Source organism: Leucoraja erinacea, chromosome 10, assembly GCF_028641065.1.
Source record: "Leucoraja erinacea ecotype New England chromosome 10, Leri_hhj_1, whole genome shotgun sequence".
NCBI lineage: Eukaryota > Metazoa > Chordata > Chondrichthyes > Rajiformes > Rajidae > Leucoraja > Leucoraja erinaceus.
In genome coordinates this window covers 37,605,184-37,628,768 of record NC_073386.1, presented here as the reverse complement: position 1 = coordinate 37,628,768, position 23,585 = coordinate 37,605,184, and the positions used below count along the sequence as shown (strand labels likewise).

General features: G+C 42.2%; 1 protein-coding gene across 1 annotated transcript in view; it reads left to right on the top strand.

Annotated features, from left to right (window-relative positions):
* LOC129701031 (pappalysin-2-like) overlaps nt 1–23,585 on the top strand; it is a 261,112-nt gene that overhangs the window by 128,170 nt on the left and 109,357 nt on the right. The window contains exons 8-12 of the mRNA XM_055641962.1: nt 1,069–1,197; nt 8,300–8,391; nt 18,227–18,423; nt 19,805–19,957; nt 21,878–22,013. Of these exons, the coding sequence (XP_055497937.1) occupies nt 1,069–1,197; nt 8,300–8,391; nt 18,227–18,423; nt 19,805–19,957; nt 21,878–22,013 (707 nt within the window). The remainder of the gene's footprint in view (nt 1–1,068; nt 1,198–8,299; nt 8,392–18,226; nt 18,424–19,804; nt 19,958–21,877; nt 22,014–23,585) is intronic.

The following is a 23,585-nucleotide window of genomic DNA, read 5'->3' as shown; positions in this document are numbered from 1 at the left end:
TCTTATGTTGCTGCTGTGGGGCGGTAAGCCTGTGGTGTTGTAGAGGACTCTCCCGTTTGATCTGGCTGGTGGTAATAAGTTACATTCTGTGATTAAATCACATTTCAACCGACATGTGTTTCACATCTTGAGTAAAAACTAGGAAGTTTGAAATGCCGGACATTAATGGGAATGGGGAGATGCATGGGCGACCAATGTCTGGATTTGTTCCAAAGGTTATTTCAAAGGCAGTGAGAAAACAGCCTGATATAAGGTTTCAATCAAAGAAATACAAGCTTAACCATGGCCATTAGCCTGGCTCCTTGCTGCCAGGTTAATGCTAAAGTGAATTGCTGGTTTTCAGATGGCTTGCTTCAGACTTAGATGATGGAAGAAGCATATCAGTGTGTCACCTTCAGCAGCATCATCATTCCTACCTTGTTTGCATCTCCTACGTCTAGTCTACATTATCGATAATTGGATTTCTGGACAATTATTTCCGAGAGGAATGGCTGAATGAGATTCCTTCCTTCATCCTTGCATTTGGTGCACAGCCTATATCCAGTCACACAAGGTCACCAGTACCCTTGGCTCAGTTGATACTGGAATCATATCTGAGGAGGTGTTGTTCACTCCTGCGATCTCATAGAATCATGCGGCATACGGCACAGAAACAGATTTTAGACTTTTGAGATACAGTGCAGAAACAGGCCCTCAGCCCTCCAAGTCCATGCCAAACAGCCAGCATCCAATACAATAACACTATTCTACACACTAGGGACAATTTACAATTTTACCTACAATTAACCTACAAACCTGTACGTTTTTGGCGAGTGGGAGGAAACCGGTGCACCTGGAAAAACCCACTTCATCACAGGGAGAATGTACAAACTCTGTACAGACAACACGGGGAGTCAGGATTGAACCCGAGTCTCTGGCACTGAGGCAACGGCGCTACCCGTTGTGTCACTGTGCTACCACTTCCTTTATGAAGTGAAATGTTTACTGCTCTATAATACATTTCTTTTCCCCAGGGACTCTAGATGAGTTCAGTGGTGTTATTAACCATTGTCAATGATCTACTTTCAGGGAGGTTGTCCCAGGCAGAGTTTACAGCTACCAAGTGAAAGTTACCGCCGGATCTTTGTCCAGTGAACTGACCCCACCTCTGACCTATGCCCATGGTAGTCCCTTCTGTGGGGATCAGAAAGTAGAAAGGTAAGAAAAAAATTAATTCAGAAAAAAATGGTCTAATAATCTTTTCTTGGATTAATTTTTGTATTAAATGTTGTTTGTGAATTTTTTTAATTGGGTTCTAAATCAAATAAACTCCAGTGATGCAAACTAACTCATTCGAAGACAAAACTGACTGCTGGATTCTAGAGCAAAATCAAAACAAAATGCTGGAGGATATCAGCGGGTCAGGCAACATAGAAACAGCATGGAAACAGGCCCATTGGCCCAACTTGCCCACATCCACCAACATGTCACATCTACATTAGTCCCAACTACCTGCGTTTGGCCCATATCCCTCTAAATGTATCCTATCCATATACCTGTCTAAATATTTCTTAAACATTGCAATAGACCCTGCCACAACTACTCCCTCTGGCAGCTCATTCCATACACCCACCACCCTTTGTGTGTAAAAAAAAAAGATCCCTCAAGTTCCTATTAAGTCGCTGTTCCCTCACCTTAAATCTATGTCTTATGGTTCCCGATTCTGAAAAAGGACAGATGACGTTTTGCGTGAGAACCCTTCTTCATTTTGACCTAGGGGCCTGACCCGAAATGTCGTCTGTTCATTTCCCCCCCCACAGATGTTGTCTGACTCACTGAATTCCTCCATCGATTTAGTTTCTTAATTAATTTGAAGTCTTGGAATAGGAGAGAAAGCCTCAGACTGGCTTCCATCTATACTCATTGTCCATTGCACACAAGTTGTTCTTATTGTCGGGTGATGAACTCTATCTTGGGTATGGATTGAGATCCAACATGGTTGATTCAGTATTAATTTGCTCCCTGATCATTTTTGAATTCTTTGCACATTGTTACAGAAGTGAATTTATGGTTGAACATATTAGTTTAGTTTATTATTATCATCACGTGTACATTGAAATGTTTTTGTTGCATGCTATCCAGTCAAAGAAAATACTATACATCAATACAATCAAGCTGGCCACAGTGCACAGATAAAGGATGAAGGGTACAACATTGAGTACAAACTAGAGCAAGTGGGACCCGTTGGGCCCTGTTCCCCCAACGCAATATTCCACCACTCACCCATAGCCCCAATTGCGCGGGCGCGGCTGCGGGTTCCCGTTGTGACGCCAGAGATCCCCGTTGTGATGCGAGTCACGCCAACTCTCCTCAACTGTGTCTCGCCATCCATCTTCCTGCCCCTATCCTCCTCCATTCCCCCTCATCCCCAGCACTCCCACCCCCTCCTATTCACCCTCCCTTCTTTCCCCTCCCCTCCCCCACTTCCTCCCTCCTCTCTCTCCCTCTCCTTTCCCCTACCCTCAGTCACTTCCTCCCTTCCTCCATAACTCCTCTCCCCTCTCTACTCCCTGCTCTCCCTCTATCTCCCTGCGACCCCACTCTTCACCTCTCCCTCCTATCCCACTCCCCCACTCTCCCTCCTCACCTCCCCACTGCTCTCCTCTCCCCCTGTCCCCCACTCTCTCCCCACTACCCTCTCCTCTCCCTCTATTTCCCCCCCTTTCCTCCCCCACTCTCCCTCCTCACTTTCCCCTTCCTCACCCTCCCTACCCACCTCCTCTCTTAAACGGTGACTTTTAAGAGACTTTAAGACCTCGGTGACTGCCAATCACCACCCCCCCGGACACTTATTATTATTTATTCAAATCGTTTGCTATGTCGCTCTTCCAGGGAGATGCTAAATGCATTTCGTTGTCTTTGTACTGTACACTGACAATGGCAATTAAAATTGAATCTGAATCTGAATCTGAATCTGAATCCTCTCCTTCTATCCCCCTGCTCCCCCACTCTTCACCTCCCCCCTATCCCACCCTCCTTCCTCAGCACCCCCACTTCTCTCCCTCTAACCCCCACCCCTATCCCCACTCCCCCTTCCTCTCCCTCTATCCCCCCCCCCTCCTCCCCCACTCTCCTTCCACACCTTCCCACTTTCCCCTCTCTACCCCCCTCTCTACCCCCCTCCTCTCCCTCCAATACCCCTGCTCCCCCCACTCCTCGCCTCCCCCCCCCCGCCCTCCCCACAATTAAAATCACGATTTTTTAAATAAATGAAACCTCCCCTTAAAAATGTGATTAAAATGAATTTGATTCAAAAGATCAGTTAAAGTACAATGAAATAAGCTTTTAACAGCGCTATCGGCAGATGACTAATATATCTACAATTGAAGAAACGCCAGCTCTTATTCCTGGACAATAGGAAAGTACTGAGTTTGCTGATGTCATCCAGCCACAGTGCGCTGATATTCTAATATAGCAAAAGGAATAAGCTCCAGTATACTTCACAGACAGTGATGCACAGTGGCTATTTTAATGTTGCATAGCAGCTGTTTTAATATCCTCCATACTTCACATGTCAAAAGAGAATTAACTGGTTAACTTCTGGTGACATTAATTGAAGAATAATTGTTGGCCAGGATCAAAAGAGATTTTTTTCTACTCTCTGAAGAGTAACATGAGATTTTATAACATCTACGAGAGAGTAGCCGATAGTCATTACTTAGAAAGACTGCCTTGTCAACTATGCAGCCATCTGTCAGTCAGCTGAATCACATGCTCATGGTTACGGTTTAGTTTAGTTTAGAGATACAGAGCGTAAACAGGGCCTTTGGCCCACCGAGTCCATGCCGACCATCGATCATCACTAACACTATCCTACACAATTTACAGAAGCCAATTTACCTACAAACCTTCATGCCTTTGGAGTGTGGGAGGAAATTGGAGCACCTGGGGAAAACCCATGCACGTCACAGGGAGAATGTACAAATTCCATATAGATAGCACCCGTAGTCAGGATTGAACCTGGGTCTCTGGTGTTGTACAGCAGCAACTCTCCTGCTGCGCCACCATGCCACACCCACATCTCAGGAGGGAGACTTAAACCCATGACATGCCGTGAAGGTTCAGAGTCCTACCACTGACCTATCAGATTTTAGCAAATATTAGTTTCAAAACAAAGCCTTAGAGTTTGGTTTTGTCTTCTCCTGGTTTTCCAATATTTTGGAGTGGAGTTCTACAAGAGTCTATTCTCTCCAGGGTCCATCCAAGCACCTCTTCATATGCAGGTGTGGATCCTCTGTGTCAGAAATCTGCTTTGCCAAGGGATTTGTCATTTACCTTTTCTCTTGTTTCCCAGTAAATTGGAAAGCAGGAATGTGAGCAAATCTAGCAGATATTTCTCCTTACTAGCAGCTACTACCCTGGTTAAAAACCAAACTCTTCGATTATAAGCCTCCGGTGTATGTTGGTTGGTTTATGTGCTGACAAAACTTGTGAAGGCATATTTATATTTCATGGTCTTGGGTCAAACCAAGTGCCTTACAGTCAATTAAATATTTTTGAAGTATTGCCGCAGTTATAACATTGGAAACATTATAGTCTTTTTGCATATAGCCATTTCCCACAAGCAGGGTTCTATTGAAGGGTCTTTGACCTGGAAATTGAACTAATTTCTCTCTCCATAGATGCTGCCTAACCTGCTGAATGTTTCCATGGTTTATTTCAGATTGCCAACATTTGCAATTTAATAAAAATAATTCCCACAGGCAGGTATTTATTAAAGTCTGTAAATTTTAACCCCATCAAGTCAAGTCAAGTCAAGTTTATTTGTCACATACACATACGAGATGTGCAGTGAAATGAAAGTGGCAATGCTCGCGGAACAACAAAACAACCAAACAAATTATAAACACAATCATAACACACATATTATTTTACATAATAAATAATAGAAGGAAAAACGTTCTGTACAGTTAGTCCCTGGTGAGAAAGGCGTTTACAGTCCGAATTGCCTCTGGGAAGAAACTCCTTCTCAACCTCTCCGTTCTCACTGCATGGCAACGGAGGCGTTTGCCTGACCGTAGCGGCTGGAACAGTCTGTTGCAGGGGTGGAAGAGGTCTTTCATGATGTTGACTGAGAGAAAATTATTTACCTTAAATATCAAGGTATGTCACTTGAAGAACAAATTAAAATATGATGACAAATATAAACAGCAATATCCAAGTGTGATGTCTTGAGTCTGTTTCTTGGATTGATTCTGAACATTCTAGTAACATGCAACCAAAATAAACACTCTGCAGGACAGACAGCATCTGTGGAGCGTTAATGTTTTGGGTCAATAGCCTGCTGAGTATTTCCAACATTTCCAGCTGGTCGTTGATTTACAGGCTTCGGAGAAGGTGTCAAAGAGCTTCACCAGAGATTATAGGGTATAAGGAGAGATTGTTTTGTCTGGAGCTGCAGAGGCTGAGAGGAGCCTTGATAAAAAGTTTATAAAATGATGAGAGGCATAGATATTGTATATATTTTAGTTTAGGGAAACAGTGTGGAATCAGGCACTTCGGTCTACTAAGTCCGCACTGACTAGCGATCACCTGTACGCTAGCACAATCCTATGCTCTAGGGACAATTTACAGAAGTCAATTAACCTACAAACCTGCACGTCTTTGGAATGAGTGAGGAAACTGGAGAAAACCCAGTGGGACACAGCGAGAACATAAACACCGTACAGCTAGCACCCGTGATCAAGATCAAATCTGGGTCTCTGGCGCTGCAAGGCAGCAACTCTACCGCTGCACCACTGTGCTGCCCATAAAAACTTTTTCCACAGGGTGAAAATGTCAAATGCTAGAGGGCAGAGGTGTAAATTGAGGAGAGGGAATTTAAAGGGGATTTGTGAAGCAAGTTCTTTTTTTACATGAAAATTAGTAGAACACACTGCCAAGGGAGTTGCTGGAAGCAGTTACAAACAATAGCAACGTTTGAGTCATTTAAACAGGCAGGAGATTACGGGATATAGACCGTGCGCAGGAATATGGGATTAGTTCAATTGAACATCGTAGTCAGCACAGACATCATGGGCCAAAGGGCCTGTTCTATGTTTTGGTTTTAGTTCAGATTTCCAACATATACAGTTTGTTCCTTGGTGTGCAACTAAATCCATTTCAGCTGCCTGTTGTATGTCAGTTGATCGTGATAACACATGTACAGTTGGTGTAAGCTCCCAATTAAAATATCAATTTATTGTCAACAGCTCAAATACTTAATGGTCTGTAACATGAAAGATTATATCCAGCATGAGGGAGCAGTTAGCATTGAAGAGCTATGCAAGCTCTTGAGCTGATAAGTAAGTTGGTGCTTTTCCATTTACATGGCAAGGTTTGGCAGCATCCTGGCAACATTCCTGTCAATCAGAAAATCTGCACTTGACGCTCTGGAAAGCAAGAGCTCAAAGCAACCTGTGGCAATTATGCTTAAAAGTCTGTGTTTAAGCAACATTCTGAGGGATGTAGTATGTGTGGGTTTTGAAAAAAAAACATACCATGGGGTGGGTGCAATGCTGAAGTTTGAAACAAAAGTGCAGGAAGTTGTGGATAATCTAACACAGGATTAGTTTAGTTTTAGTTTAGAGATATAGCGTGGAAACAGGCCCTTTGGCCTACCGAGTCCGCATCGGCCAGCGTTCCCTGCACATTAACACTATCCTACACACACTAGGGACAATTTACACATACACCAAACTAATTAACTTACATACCTTTACGTCTTTGGAGTGCGGGAGAAAACCAAAGATCTTGGAGAAAACCCATGTGATCATGAGGAGAATGTACAAACTCCGTACAGACAGCACCTGTAGTCGGGATCGAACCCAGGTCTCCAGCACTGTAAGGCAGCAACTCTACTGCTGGGCCACCGAGCCGCACGATTGTTAATAGCGGATTGAAAATGACTGAAGAGGCAAACAGGTCACTTTAAAGTTGGCAGGCTGTTAGCAGTGGGTGACAAATGATCTATGACATAAACAAAGAGACAGAGATAAATATCCAAATTTACTTCTGGGTTACTTCTAGGTGAGACTGTGAGATGTGAGGGGAACTTAAAGAATCTGCAAATTAGTACAGGCAATTCCGGCATTATGGCCAATCAGAAATTCGGCCTTGCAGAATTCACAAATCACAACCTAAAGTTTTGAGATATGGGATAAAGTTCACTCTCACTGAACTTACATGTGAAAAAAAGTTTAAAAATCACCAAATGGTGTTTTTCGACTCATGTCTCTTGATGCTTGTGGAAATGATGCTACTTTGGCTTATGGGAAATGTTGAAATGGGCCCTTTTCAAGGAACACAACTATCTATTTTCATCATAACTGGAACTCACTGCATCTGCTCGACGCGATTTGTAATGACGTAGTTAGAGGATGGGTCTGAAGAAGGATTTTGGCCCGAAACATTGCCTATTTCCTCCATAGATGCTGCCGCACCCGCTGAGTTTCTCCAGCATTTTTTTCTACCTGCGATTTTCCAGCATCTGCATTTCCTTCTTGAACATAGTTAGAGGATGGCATGGATAAGTTGAGTCGAAGGGCCTTAGTCTGTAATCTATCCAAATGAAAGGCTTGGGTAGAGTGGATGTGGAGAGATGTTTCCACAAGTTGGAGAGTCTAGGACTAGAGGTCATAACCTCAGAATTAAAGGGCATTCATTTAGGAAAGAGATGAGGAGAAATTTCTCTAGTCAGAGGGTGTGAACCTGTGGAAATCTTTGCCACAGAAGGCTGTAGAGGACGTCAGTGGATATTTTTAAGGCAGAGATTTTTGATTAGTACGGGTGTCAGAGGTTAGGCAGGAGAAGGGGTTAGGAGGGAGAAATAGATCAGCCATGATTGAATGGCGGAGTAGACTTGATGGGCTGAAAGGCCTATTCCTTATGACCTTTATGACTATGATAATGCTGTTTTGCCTGCTTTATGTGCCTGCCAGGAGCAGCGCTGTGGCCTTGCCCAGCCAGTCGGGCTGTATTAGTAGAGAGGAAAATAACAAGTTAAAATCACGGATGAATGACGAACAGAAGAGCTTTGATGTTGAAGATCAGCATAATCTTCTTGAATGGCAGAGGAGGCTTGCGGGACTTTAAAGCCTACCGTTCATCCTTTTTCTTTTTGTTCTTTGGAACAGCTGTCTAATTGAAGCAAGTCTCTGAAAGCTTTAGCAAAGCTCCCATTGTTCAATTTTCCAGACAGCTTCGTATCTGCATGGAATGTAGGATAGAAGTCTATCATGTGGAGATTAAAAAATTCTGATATCTTTTGTCTATATCTCAGGAATCTCGGGGAAGAATGTGACGACGGTAATTTGTTAGATGGTGATGGTTGCTCAAGAAAGTGTCAGAAAGAGGAGAAGTTCAACTGTGTGGGTAAGTGTACAGTTAATTATGCCCAGAACACATCCATACACAAGGATGCTGCTCGGACTCAAGGGCCAGAGGGAAAGGTTGGACAGGCTAGGAGTTTATTCCTTGGAGCGCAGGAGGTTGAGGGATGATCTTATAGAGGTGTATAAAATCATGAAGGAATAGATAGGGTGAATGCACAGATGTTTTTGGCTCTGGTTAGGGAAACCAGAGGACATGGGAGGTGAGAAGGTCTAATATGAACCCGAGGGACAATTTTTTCACACAGGGTGGTAGGTATATGGAATGAGCTGCCAGGGGAAGTAGTTGAGGCAGGTATAATAACATTTAAAAGACATTTGGACAAGATACATGGAAATGAAATGTTTTGGAATATGTAACAATTTAGAAATGTAGCAGAATATGGGCCAAATACTGGTAATTAGGACAAACTTCGATAAGACATCTTTGTCAGCATGGACGAGTAGGGCCAAGGGTTTCTCCATGATGCATTATTCTATGTCTTTTTATACCAACACCGTCAATGGTTGATATCACTGAAGGACAGGGTGTAGATGGGAATTAGAAGGGGCTGAAGATAGATCCTTGGAGGAGAGGGAAGACCAGTGAGGGGAGAAATGTTCTCCAAAGATAGCTTTGCAGAAGTGGGCAGAGAGTCTCCTATAATATGAACCCAACAAGTTTGTCTCTGGCTTAGCCCATAATATCGGTCAGGTTTATTGTCTAATCTGAGCCAATCTTTCCATTTAATGTGTACTTTGGTGTTCTGTGTTTTTTCTTGGAATCCAAGTTTCTGGCAGGTTACTCATTCCGTTGACATTACTGTTTAATTTTAACCCCCCCAAGTCCACCTCTATTATTTGCACACAATATTTTGTTTCATTACTATTTCGTAGAGAAATAATGGGAGCATTTTTATATCCAAGCAGCACTTCACCTGCAGTCCACCTCCAGCCAATCTACCCAACCATTCCCCATCCATCAAACAACCTTTTTTTTTTTTTGCTGTGACAATGTCATGTCTGAATTGCTAAAGTGTTTGCAAGATACTTTGGTTCCTAAAAAGCTATTTGTATCACATTGGTCACATGTCCTTTATCTATCAAGTCACTTTAATTCTACAAGATATAATTTGAATTTGGATTGATTGATTGCTTGATTACACTATATTTTTCTAAAGGCTCTTGAACTTAATCAAGAATTATTGATTCCAGTCATTGTTATCACTTTTACCTGAATTTATAAAATAGGATGCAAAGTGCTATCTTTTTAACAATTCTGTTATTTAGTATGCTCAGAAGACAACGTAATATTCTCAACTTAAATGATTTTCCTAATCGTCTTCATATGCTGGAAAAAAAGCTCCTCACTGCAGAGAAATTTTAACTATCTTGAACATTTTTACCAGTTTATTGGGGCCAGATATTTTGTCTTCCATCTGGATATGACTTACTCAAGTGAATTTCCTTTATTTTTGACTCCTCTTGACCTTTTCCATTCATCTATTTAATCCATGTTCTGGTCACTGTTCTCATCAATATCCTACCCTTGCATCGGTCGCTAATTTTCCAGAATTAAAACATTGTTCAACTCCAAATATATTTAACCATATAACCATATAACAATTACAGCACGGAAACAGGCCATCTCGGCCCTACAAGTCCGTGCCGAACAAATTGTTTTCCCCTTAGTCCCACCTGCCTGCACTCATACCATAACCCTCCATTCCCTTCTCATCCATATGCCTATCCAATTTATTTTTAAATGATACCAATGAACCTGCCTCCACCACTTCCACTGGAAGCTCATTCCACACCGCTACCACTCTCTGCGTAAAGAAGTTCCCCCTCATATTACCCCTAAACTTCTGTCCCTTAATTCTGAAGTCATGTCCTCTTGTTTGAATCTTTCCTATTCTCAAAGGGAAAAGCTTGTCATCAACTCTGTCTATCCCTCTCATCCCTCTCATCATTTTAAAGACCTCTATCAGGTCCCCCCTTAACCTTCTGCGCTCCAGAGAATAAAGACCTAACTTATTCAACCTATCTCTGTAACTTAGTTGTTGAAACCCAGGCAACATTCTAGTAAGTCTCCTCTGTACTCTCTCTATCTTGTTGACAACCTTCCTCTAACTGGGCGACCAAAATTGTACACCATACTCCAGATTTGGTCTCACCAATGCCTTGTACAATTTTAACATTACATCCCAGCTTCTATACTCAATGCTCTGATTTATAAAGGCTGCATACCAAAAGCTTTCTTTACCACCCTATCTATATGAGATTCCACCTTCAAGGAACTATGCACGGTTATACCCAGATCCCTCTGTTCAACTGTATTCTTCAATTCCCTACCATTTACCATGTACGTCCTATTTTGATTTGTCCTGCCAAGGTGTAGCACCTCACATTTATCAGCATTAAACTCCATCTGCCATCTTTCAGCCCATTTTTCCAAATGGCCTAAATCACTCTGTAGACTTTGGAAATCCTCTTCATTATCCACAACACCCCCTATCTTGGTATCATCTGCATACTTACTAATCCAATTTACCACACCTTCATCCAGATCATTGATGTACATGACAAACAACAAAGGACCCAACACAGATCCCTGAGGCACCCCTGAGGCACCCCTATTTGTCTAGGGAAACAGTCCTGATTCCACTTTTAAAGACACTATGTGTCATTTTTCTTTCAGTCAATTTGTTAGATTTACTACCTTACGACTTTGAACTGTCTATGAATCATAAGCATTGTTATACTATTCCTCACTTTCTTTCTTGTCTCATACACTTGGAAACTTCTATCATTTTCCCATCTTAATTGTGTTTCATGTGCATGGAAATGTTATATCTAGATCAACTAACACTGTGTAGAATTATTTATTGTCACCCAATGCTTTTTCTTTTCCTACTGTAAAGGTTGCAGAGGTATTAATTTCTCGTTCTTATGTACCTTAAGCCACGTCTCTGGTATATTTGGTGAATCATATCCATCCAGTTATTAATGTATATAACTAATTAATTTGATTATAAATTGTTTTGTTTACGTCATATTATCTGCTCGTGTGCACTGTAACATCGATCCTTAATTTTTTTCCTGGTTAAATGAAACTTTTTGAGATACTTTTATTACAGACCCTCCTTAACCCACATCACCCTTTCACTGCTCATAGAACATGGAACAATGTTCTCCATTTCAGCTCCACCCACTGTAGAGCAACAGCACTATCTACTTCATCAAACCTTTTTCATAATTTTAAAGCCGATTATTTGCTCACCACTTTGCCAACAGAATAGAGTCCCATTCTGTTCACCTTTCTTGATTGACAATACCTCACAATTCATCTGTCCAATTTTGTTCTTTAAACATATAACAGTACAGGTAGACAAAAGTGCTGGAGAAACTCAGCGGGTGAGGCTGCATCTATGGAGTGAAGGAAATAGGCAACGTTTTTTGGGCGAAGCCAACACCTCCACTCTGTTCGCAATAACCAACCTGATCTCCCAGTGGCTCAGCACCTCAACTCCCCCACACATTGCGAATCCAACCTTTCTGTCCTCGGCCTCCTCCATGGCCAGAGTGAGGACTACCGGAAATTGGAGGAGCAGCGCCTCGTATTTCGCTTGGCCAGTTTGCACCCCAGCAGTATGAACATTGACTTCTCTAATTTCAGGTAGTCCTTACTTTCTCCTCCCCTTCACAGCTCTCCCTCAGCCCACTGGCTCCACCTCTTCCTTTCTTCTTTCCCCCACACTCACATCCGTCGGAAGAAGGGTTTTGGCCCGAAACTTTGCCTATTTGCTTTGTTCCATAGATGCTGCCTCACCCGCTGAGTTTCTCCAGCACTTTTGTCTACCTTTGATTTTCCAGCATCTGCAGTTCCTTCTTAAACATATAACAGTACAGCACAGGAACGGGCCATTTGACCCACAATGTTTGTACCAAACATGAAGCCAAGTTAAACTGATCTCATCTGCCTGTACATGATTCATATCCCTCTATTCCCTGCATTTCCTTGTGCCAATCAAAAAGCCTCTTAAACACTATTGTAGTATCTGTCTCTACACCCCCTCCGGCAGTGGGTTCTAAGCCCCCACCACTGCACATCTCTACTAAACTTTTCCCCTCTCACCTTGGGGAAAAGGTTCTAACTATCTCCCCAATCTATGCCTCTCATAATTATGTATACTTTGGTTCAGAGTTTAGATATGCAGCATGGAAACGGGCCCTATGGCCCACCGAATCCACGCTAACCATTAATCATCTGTTCCACGGTACCTCACTTTCTCATCCACTCCCTACACACTACGGGCAATTTACAGAGGCCAATTAACCAACAAACCCACACTTCTCTGGAATGCGGGAAGAAACTAAATCCACCCAATTGCACGGAGAACATACAAACTCCACACAGACAGGATCAAGGATGCAGCTCTACCAGCTGGCCACAGTGCCACCCTCATTTCATGAGCAATAATTTTGAATAAAGCCCATCAGTTCTCGAAAACAGACTGGGTCTGTTTGTTGCAATCATGTGTCCCCCAAATTCATGTAAAAAGATCAGGATACTGTAAATCTCAACTAGTTTATATTAAATGGGATTAATATAGATAGATGTTTAATGGTCAGCACAGACATGGTGGGAAGAAGGGCCTGCTTCGGTGCTTTATGGCCCCATGACTATTATTTCATTCGTGGTGCATGAACTTTGCTGCCAAGGCCAGAATTTACTTAAATAAAGGGCATATAGACTTGGATGTTGCAGCAATGTGCAGCAATTATTTACTAATGCGCAATGCTTCGTGATAAAATTCCACTGTCCATTGAATGAGCAAGTGCCTGAAACAGTTGTTTTTAGCCTTTAACCATGTTCACAGGTTATATATACAATGCATTCCTCCATTCCCTTGTATTCAGCTATAACTCCATGCAGCTGTGTGAATTTTTCACTTGGTCAGACAGCTATGCAACCAAATAGAGAAGTGCTGAACTGAAAAGCGAGATGTTGAAAGAAAGGCTGGGAGCAGGTCATGTTGCTTCAAGGGGAGCTGCAACACAGGGTATTCAGTTATGCAGCCATGGATTATTGTAACAGACGAGAGGTCAACCTTCTTAAGTGTGAACCTGTGGAAAACAACAGGCCCGGCTACACTCCTCAGCTGATTCCTTAGAACCTGCCCTCACCTGCTGGTTGGAGTATTCTCGGATATCTTTAGCCTCTCCCTCCTCCATTCTGGCAGTCCCATCTGATTTAATAAGACTGTAACCATCCAAAGTAAGGCAAGGTAGTGTGCCTTAATGACTACTGTCCCATGGGTCTGACATTCACCATTGTGATGAGCTTCTTGAGGTTGGTCATGGCCCACATCAACCCATCTCCCAGATAGCTTTTTGCATGTACTCTTGCAATGGGTCCATGGCAGGTATATCTCCTTGGCCTTTCATTCATCCCTGGAACATCTGGATTAGAAGGATACCTACAGTACCTCAACACCACAATCCCAATCAAACTTAGTTCCAAATTCCTGGATCTAGTATTCAGCACCACCCTCTGCAAACGGACTTGGAAATCCTTGACCTCCCAACCCTTTCATCCCAGCCAGTGGGTAAATATGACTTAAACATATTGATTGTATCCGATTCCTCCACCTCCTCTGGCAGCAAGTTCCAGATAGCAACCACGAAGTGCAAAGAAAATGTACCCTTCAAAAACTCTTTAAACTCCTTTCTTTCGTCTTAAATCCATGCCCATTGATTTTGATGCTCTAACCATGGGACAAAGATTCTATCTATGCCTGTTATAATTGTATATACCTTTGTCAGGTCATCTTCAGCCTCTGTCCCTCAAAGAAAACAAGCCTACCCTGTGTGATCTCTCTCCGTAACTAACATCTTTCAATCCAGGCCACGTGTCTTTGAATCTCCACTGCGCTTTTGTTAGCATAATCACATACATCCTGCAATATTGAGAATACTCACAATACTTTAAGTGTGATCTTGCCAGCGTTTTGAAAAGTTGCAACATTCCTTCTCAATGTTTATATTCTATGCCATGACCTTTAAAGGCAAGGATAACATATGTTGCCTTCTCCACGTTATCTATCTGTGTTGCCACTTTCAGAGAACTAGGAACTTGGAGCCTTAGATACACCATTAATTATGCAGCAACTTTAATGTGGCAAAGGATCCAAATGTATGGTGCAATATTAAATAGAAACATAGAAACATAGAAAATAGGCGCAGGAGGAGGCCATTTGGCCCTTTGAGCCAGCACCACCATTCATTGTGATCATGGCTGATTGTCCCCTATCAATAACCCGTGCCTGCCTTCTCCACATATCCCTTGACTCCACTAGACCCTAGAGCTCTATCTAACTCTCTCTTAAATCCATTATTATTATCAAACATAAACTGAACAATCACACAACATGTTTTTCAAGCAGATAATCAAAAGCTTGGTCAAAAAGGCAGGTTTTAGATTAGAGATACAACAGGCAACAGGTCCTTCAGCCCACGCCGCCCAATGGTCACCTATTCACACTGTTTCCATATTGTCTTGTTTTCTCATCCACTTCCTACACATTTTAGGCTATGTTGAGGCCAATTTGCACGACTTTGGGATGTGGGACAATACCGGAGCATCTGGAGGAAACCCACACATTCACAGGGAAAATATGCAAACTCCACATAGGTAGTACGCAAGGTCAGGATCAAACCTGAGTCTCTGATGCTGTGAGGCAGCAACTCTACCAGCTGCACCACTGTGCTGCCTTGGTTTTGAGGAGCATTTTAAATCTGAAAGCATGGTTAGAAAGTCAGAGTTAGAGAAGGAATTTTACACTGAAGCTTTGTCAGCTGGGATCGTGGCAAGCTGGCTAATTTTTATCGAAAAGCGGCTTATTGATATGAAGCAGGAAGTAATGATGGAGGATATTTTTCTGATTGGAAGACTGTAACAGTGGTGTACTGCAGGGATTGATGCAGAACCCTTGGTGTGATGTATATTAACAACCTGGGTGTGAATGTAGGTGTGATGATTAGTACGTTTATGGATGGCATGAATGTTAGTGCCATGGTAGATGTGTAGGAAGGCTACCTAAGGCCATAGTAGGATCTAGATCATTTGGAAAGCTGAATGTAGTATTGGCAGCTGGAGTTGCCATTTTGTAAATAACTTGAAGTATTTGTAATTATTCTATTTAGTTACTGGATTAAATGCAATTTTAGTTTTGACCGTCACGAACCACAGCTTGTGGTCTCACCGAGCAACATTGTTCTCAAACAGAGGCCTCAAGTCATGCTGATTATTTATGGGTTAAAGCTTAGCGGAGGGTAGTTGGCTAATGGCCCTTTTTATGCTCATGTGTCTTGCATTATAAGGGATTATGTGTCAATTAAGTCTGAATTTATTAGGGTGTTTACGCTTTTCCCACCAATTGCTTATGTTTCTTCAATTTGTTTTTAGTATCTTTCTTTGATGAAGACTGGGACTAATTAAGGTTCAGTTATGCGGTGTTGGTGGCATTTTACAACGTGATATGGTCAAATATTAGGTAACTGTTAATTAGTGGAAGTGCATGGATTTAATTAGCTTCATGCCCCTCCGTATTGCATTCAGAGACAGCCGTTAGCACCATTCCTTCTCGTAGTAAAGCCTTCTTGAAAACAAACTGGATTTTTCCAATTAAAAAGAAACAACCCCTCTTAATCTAAACCATTTGTGAGCCGTGTCTACTGTTGCTTTCATTCACTCCACATGGCAAAGCGAACTGGGTCAGTGAAATACCCTAACCTTAGTTTTGTGAGCAAGCCAGATGACCAGTTATCCGAGACAACAGGTACGTTTATAGAAATGCTGTCACACATCTGGAGACTCTGATCTGTTAATTAAGAAAATGCCCTGCAGTAAAATAAGTAACATAACGTCCCAATTCTTGTTTATACTACTGCTCGATCTCACGCACTTCTGAAACCCAAACTCTGAACGAGCGTACTTTAGGGGGTGCTTTGATGTGCCAAATTGCTTTTGCCATGAAGTAAAGCACCTCTGGACAGCTACGAGGACATATGCTTTTTTTCAGCAATTGTGAATGTACATTAGGCAAAAGAACGAGGCCTCTTTCTCTGAGATGACAACCTTGCCTTTTCCCAGAAGTTGTTGATGTACCCAGTGTGCCTTTGAATCTTTGCATATAATCAGCTAGATTTAAAGTTTAATTAGATAAAAAGAAAATAAAAGAATGGAGGAATATGCTAATGCAATTAAATGAAGATTCCTGAGAGAAGATTCATAAATATCAACACAGACTTGTCAATCTTTCCCAGTGCGTGTATTCTATAGGTCCAATTACTAGTTTATGCATGAGCCCATATCACCATAGCTTCTTGCTGCACAGGATTTCAATATCTTCTGGTATTTGAGCTGATGCCAATTCCAGGATTTCTGCAAGCCAGCCAATAGCCTTGGGCTGCTTGCAGCTAACAGTTCTCGTGGTTCATTTTATAGTTTTCCTTTGCTCACTTTTCACCTGTGTCACTGTGATGCAGCACCAGAAACCCAGGTTTGATCCCGATGTTGGGTGCTATCTGCACGGAGTTTGCAATAGCTTCTTCTCAGCAATTATTAGGCTCTTAAAATCTACACAACACTAATGTCAACAATGAACTATAGACTGTCTTGGGTTGCACTAAGAACTTTGGCCTTTTTTAACATGTGTATATGAGTTATTAATTTTAATTATTTTGAATACTTTTATTTTGGTTTGCTAAGTTGTGTTAAATGAAGTTGTGGTATATTGGCATTATCTGTAATTATATTCCACCTCATGGAAAGCATTGGAATCTCAATGGAGTGGATTTCAGGGTCCCTGTCACTATCCGCACAGTAACATTTAATGCACATTTAGAGGAAGTGGTAGAAGTAAGCACAATTGCAACATTTATGGACCATTTCACCAGGTTCATGGATAGAAAATGTTGAGGGGTAAGGGTAGAATGCAGGCAAATGGGATTAGTTCCGGTTGGCAAGGACAATTTTGGAAGGTCCTGTTTTTGCACTGTCAATCTCTATCTCAATGCCAACTGAGTATAGCTCCAAATCAGTGATCCAAGATCTTTTATTCATTTGTGGTGTCACGTTGCCTCCATCTGTTGTCTCCAATCTCTACACCCTATGACAATGGACTCCAATGTCTCAACTGGTCTAAATAACATGCTCCAGGCACCATTGATTAGGACTTCGAAGTGAGCTATTGTACAGTCAGAACTGTCCTCTATTGGATGTGGCATTGAACTGACCTCACAGCACCATATGAAGGAATGAAGGGGATAGTGTTTGCATCCGGACAACATCTTGTTCTTATTTTCTATCACCGCGGAGTATTTCCAGAGATTACTGCTTTAATTTCCTGCACAGCGGTTTCATTTACATTTTATTTCTGCTTTAATGTATAACGAACACATACAAGTATACTTTTTCCATTTGTCATCAATTTAAAAAGTTGTCATAGTCATACTGTATAGAAACAAGCCCTTTGGCCTAACTTGACCTAGCCAACCAAGATGTCCAATCTACTCTAGTCCCATCTGTCTGCGATATGTTTGGCCCTTATCTCTCTACCTGTCCAGATGTCTTTCAAATGTCATTATAGTTGTGTTGATTTTTGTTCGATCTTTATGTTTGCAATTTAGGTAGATGTTTATCCAGAGAACGATGATCTCTGCACTTCCTAGTAGTGTGAGGTTTTGAATAGCATACCCAGGATTCTTTTTTATGTTCTTTTTTGTTTAATGTGAATTGTTGGGATAAAATTCAAATAAAATATTATTTTCAGGTGAGCCTAGCCTCTGCTATGTGTATGATGGAGATGGAATCTGCGAGGAATTTGAGAAAAGTAAAAGTATTCACGACTGCGGCTTTGCCACACCTAAAGGATTCACTGATCAATGGGCAACAGGAGCCTTGACGTCCCATCAGGATGAGAGAAGGTGTCCAGTTCAAATGGTCACAGGGCAACCTGATGTAACAAAGGTAGGCAAAAAGGATTCAACAACCTGATCACCCTAATTGGACATGATAACTATGACCAAGTTTAGCTATTCACACAGTGGGTTATGGGATGGAGAATGTCATATCCTAGTTAATTTAGTCATGTTTAGTTAATTTAGTTTATTGTTACGTGTACCGAGTTACAGTGAAAAACATTTGTTGTGCTAACCAGACAGCAGAAAGATGATTACAATCATGCCATCCACATTGCACTAATACATGATAAAATCCAGTAAAGTCCAATCAAAATTAGACCGAGAGTCTCCAATGAGCTAGATAGTAGCTCAGGACTGCTCTCTAGTTGTTGATAGGATGGTTCAGTTACACTTTTAATACAATAAATAAGATGTAATGAAGAGAGTCGGGGATTTAATTTAAACGTTCTCCTTTGAAGGTATACTGGAACTCACCAGCCATAACATATGATTATTCTTACATCAGATCTACTTTTCCATTTTGGATACGACTTCATCAATGGCATGTTCTAAATCTTCCCTGTGTTTAAATTTTCCTTGTGCCATAATGAACCTAAGCATAAATTAATTTCTCCTGATGATTCCTGACTTGCTGAGTATTTCCAGCGTTTTCTGCTTTTATTTCCTGCTTGGCGGTTTCATTGCCCTCTGACCAAAGAAATTAAACCTTAATAATACCCAATGCTATACAAATATTCAACTTTGCTTCTTTTCATGGCGGTCCATCTTCTGTTACTTTATGGTGGACATGGAACAGAAATTTCTGCTGAAATTTCAGAAAGCAGGAGTATTCATCACCTTGTTTTTGCTGAACCAGAGGGTTTCACTGAACAATGTGCACTTGATGTGTCTATCTCTATATGCCTATTTTTATTGTTTTATTCCTTTATTCATCCATGATAAAAAGATTTCCTGGTGGTGTTTTATTTGTGAGGTGATGGAGCAAGAAGCCAGTTCACAAATATATTCGGAATTTCTTCACCATTCTTCCTTGTCGCTTTCATGAGAGAAAGTACTATATTTCATCAGAGAAAGTACTATATTTCATCAGAGAAAGTACTATATTTCAAAATCGATCTCTTTGCGAAATCATGCAACTTTTCAACAAAGGGTGGTAGGGGTCTGGAACAAGCTTCCAGTGGAGGTAGTTGAGGCAGACATTATCTCAACGTTTAAGAAACATTTAGACAGGAACATGGATAGGTCAGTTTTGGAGCGATATGGACCAAATGCGGGCAGTTGGAACTAGTGCAGCTGGGACATATTGGGACAAGGCCTGTTTCCTCCGTGTATAACTCTATGATGCTATGAACTCCCCGCCTGGATAGTTGCCCATTTATGTTGTACTAATCTCATTTGTAACATTTGAATCCTCCCTGACTCTCCAGGTTTGCCAGACAGCATTTCTGGATGAGACCGCCAGGTTGTCTCAGTATGCCTGGTTTCCATGCACTGCTTCCTTCTACACTGCTAATGTCAATGACTTCAACAAACCTCATTCATACCACAGCGTGAATGATGAAGAAAATATCTGGTTAAAGGTAAGGTTTTGCATTCTTTATTGCAAATGCTGCTTCATTGATGAGTATAAACATTCAGTCTTTGATTGATTCTTGATGAAACGTGGTACACTCCACTCCACTGAGGGGCAGCACATTGGTGCAGCTGGTAGACCTGCTGCCTCAGAGGATGTTTACACTGGTGGGAGAATCTACGATTAGAGGTCGTAAACTCAGAATTAAAGGATGTTCTTTTAGGAAGGAGATGAGGAGGAATTTCTTTAGTCAGAGGGTGGTGAATCTGTGGAATTTGCCACAGAAGACTGTGGAGGCCAAGTCAGTGGATATTTTTATAGCAGAGATAGATAGATTCTCGATTAGAGCGGGTGTCAGAGATTATGGCGAGAAGGCAGGAGAATATGGTTATGAGGGAGTGATAGATCAGCCATGATTGAATGGCGTAGTAGACTTGATGGGCCAAATGGCCTAATTGCGCTCCTTTCACATATGATCTTATGAGTACAATCCTGACCTTGGGTGCTGTCTGTGTGTAGTTTGAACATTCTCCATGTGACCATGTGGGTTTCCTTCAGGTTTCGCCAGTTTCCTTCCACATCCCAAAGATGTGCGGGTTTGTAGGTTAATTATCTACAATGTAGGTTAATTATCCCTAGTATGTAGGGAGTGAATAAGAAAGCACGATAATATGGAACTAGTGTGAATGGGTGAACCATGTCTGCAGTGTCATGCTGTATCCTGAGATATGCCCTTTCACACTTCTGTACCTCTTGCCTGATGGGAGAGGGGAGAAGAGGGAGTGCCTGGGACTAGATTAGAGAATCTAATTGAAACTTACACACTTCTGACAGGAGTGGACAGACTGAATCCAAGGTGGGGATATCCAGAATGAGGAGATGTTACAGTCTTGGGATGCAGTGTAAGATGTTTAAAATTGAGACATGGAACCTGTGGAAGTCACTATCATGGAGACTAAGCCACTGAATGATTATACGAAGAACAATGACAACTTTTTAAACACAATAAAACCCTATCAAAGGGCATGGAAAAGGGGGTGGAATATGGTTAGGGTTGCCAACTGTCCTGTATTAGCCGGGACATCCCGTATATTGGGCTAAATTGGTTTGTCCCATATGGGACCACCCTTGTCCCATATTTGACTACTACTCCTCTTGTCGAGGGGATTGTTGGGTCGGAGCGGCACGTCCGGCCCCGCCTGCCCGTCCCGACGTAGTGTAGCCCATGGAGTGCAACAGCAACGCCTCGCCTATGGCCCCACCGGTCGGCAACCCGGCCTGCTGTCCGACCTTCGGTCGTTCGCTTACTGCTGACACCATCACCCCTCCTTCTCATGGCCGAACATCGGTTCATAGGTTAGATGGGGTGCTGGACTTAGCGCGTGATGTCGCATGCAAGTTCCGGCGCCTGGGCCAAAACTCCTCAGCTGGCCCGCCGGCTGGGTTGTGTGTGCAGTCCAGCACCCGGGCCAACTCATCATTTACCCAGCCACGGCCGAGTCAGCCAACGAATTGCCGTCGGGAATTTGTCCCTTATTTTGACTTTGTCCGTTATTTGGGAGTGAGAAAGTTGGCAGCCCTAATTATGGTATTGAAATTAAAGATCATCTGGAATCATACTGAATAGCAGAGAAGGCTACAAGGGCTGAATGGTCTCCTCTTGGTTCTATTTCACTGTGCTTTCTAAAATTTATTCTGGAATCATAGAATCAATATTCTGTGTTTTCTAAAATATATTATAGTTCTAATTAAAGATTTTCCCAGAATGTTTATTGTTCTGTCTCAAATACAATAGTTTACATTGTACAGCATGTATATCTGAATAAATTTCTCACTTTCACAGGTTTCATTGCTAACCCTTAAGTGGGTTCAAACCGTTGTTGATATTTCAAATGCTGTTTTCTCCATGTCTCTTTTTAAAACTTAGGTCTTTTTTGATCGCCCCGATGTGGCCAGTTCGATTGTAATTTATTTATCCGCAGATGGTACAACATTGTTTGATCAACAGCGTAAATCGATTATAATCCAGTTTACTGATACCAATGGACGCAACCACACTCTGGGTATGTATGTTCTAGCCAGCCACTTTGTTCCCCTTAATGCCATGGATTTTTTCATTACTCTAATTATCAATTCTTCTTTCATCATCCCCAATTTAAAAAATGAAGTCGTAATAAGATAAAAGAGACAGGCTAACACAAATTCAAGGAGAAGTGAAGGCCCAACTGATTGCAAGAGCTCGAAAGAAAGGCTGCAATGAAAAATGTTATAGGAAAATCAAATAGGGAATGTGGAATAAAAAAACATTGTAAATGAAATCAATTCTACAATATTAAAAAGTACATGAATATGTTATGAGAAAGTGAAGGGCTCAGGGACCATGGTTACATTAAAGACAAATGAATGTGAGACCATAAGAAATGAATGTCGAGACCCTTCAGATTGAGAGTCAGGGGAAAGGGAAACTAGAGAGATGGAAGGGTAAGGTGTGAAAATGACTGATTAAAGCAGATGATGCGAGACCCTTCAAGTAAATGTAGAATGTCATTGTTGGCTGAGGGGATGGTGACAATGAGGCATATAAACAGTGAGGTTAATTAGGAGGACCGTAATACTAGTCAGAGAACTAGAGTGGGAGAGGGACGGAGAGATAAAGAAAGCAAGGGTTACCTGAAGTTAGAGAAACCAATATTCATACCGCTGGGTTGTAAGCTACCCAAGCAAAATATAAGGTGCTGTTCCTCCAATTTGCATTGGGTCTCACTCTGACAGTGGAGGAGGCCCAGGACAGAAAACTCAGTATGGGAATGGGAGGGGGAGTTAAAGTGTTTAGCAACCAGAAAATCAAATAGGCCTAGGTGGACTGAGGGAAGGTGTTCAGTGAAACTGTTGCTGAGTCTGCACCTGTTCTCATCGATATATAGAAGTCCGCACCTGGAACAGTGGAGGAGGCGTAGGTGAACCTCTGCCTCACCTGAAAGGATCGTTGGGGTCCTTGGACGGAGTTGAGGGAGATATAGGCACAGGTGTGGCAGGGGAAAGTACCTGGGGAGGGGGTGGTTTGGGTGGGAAGGGATGAGTGAACCAGGGAATTGTGGAAATTGTGGAATTCTGCCTCTGTGGAATGTGGAAAGGAGTGGAGATGGGGAGAAGCCAATGAACCTACAAACCAGTACGTCTTGGGATTGTGGGAGGAAACCCGGGAAAAACCCACGCGGTCAGGGGGAGAATGTACAATCTCTGTACAGACAGCACCCTTAGTCAGGATCAAACATGGGTCTGTGGTGCTGTAAGACAGCAACCCTGCTGCTGCGCCTCCGTGTCATCCCTAGCTGGTGGTAAGTCCTTCCACCTATCAGGCATGAAGACTATTTTTAGAACACGCGTGGTGCCTTGAGGAGCAATAACATATGTTGTCAGTTGGCCCGTTACTAGGACTACTTTGGAATGTTCATGCAATACTTTGAAAACCATAAATTTATACTTTAACTGGCAGCAGCAAAAGTTAAAGTTTAAACGTGAGCTCCAGCTCCCTCAAGACTCATTTGGCAGGTGGACGGGCTTCAGTGCAGCTGTGACATGCTGACCGGGCAAGGCAACTCCTGGCAGTTCCTGACCTGGATGACGGTGAGACT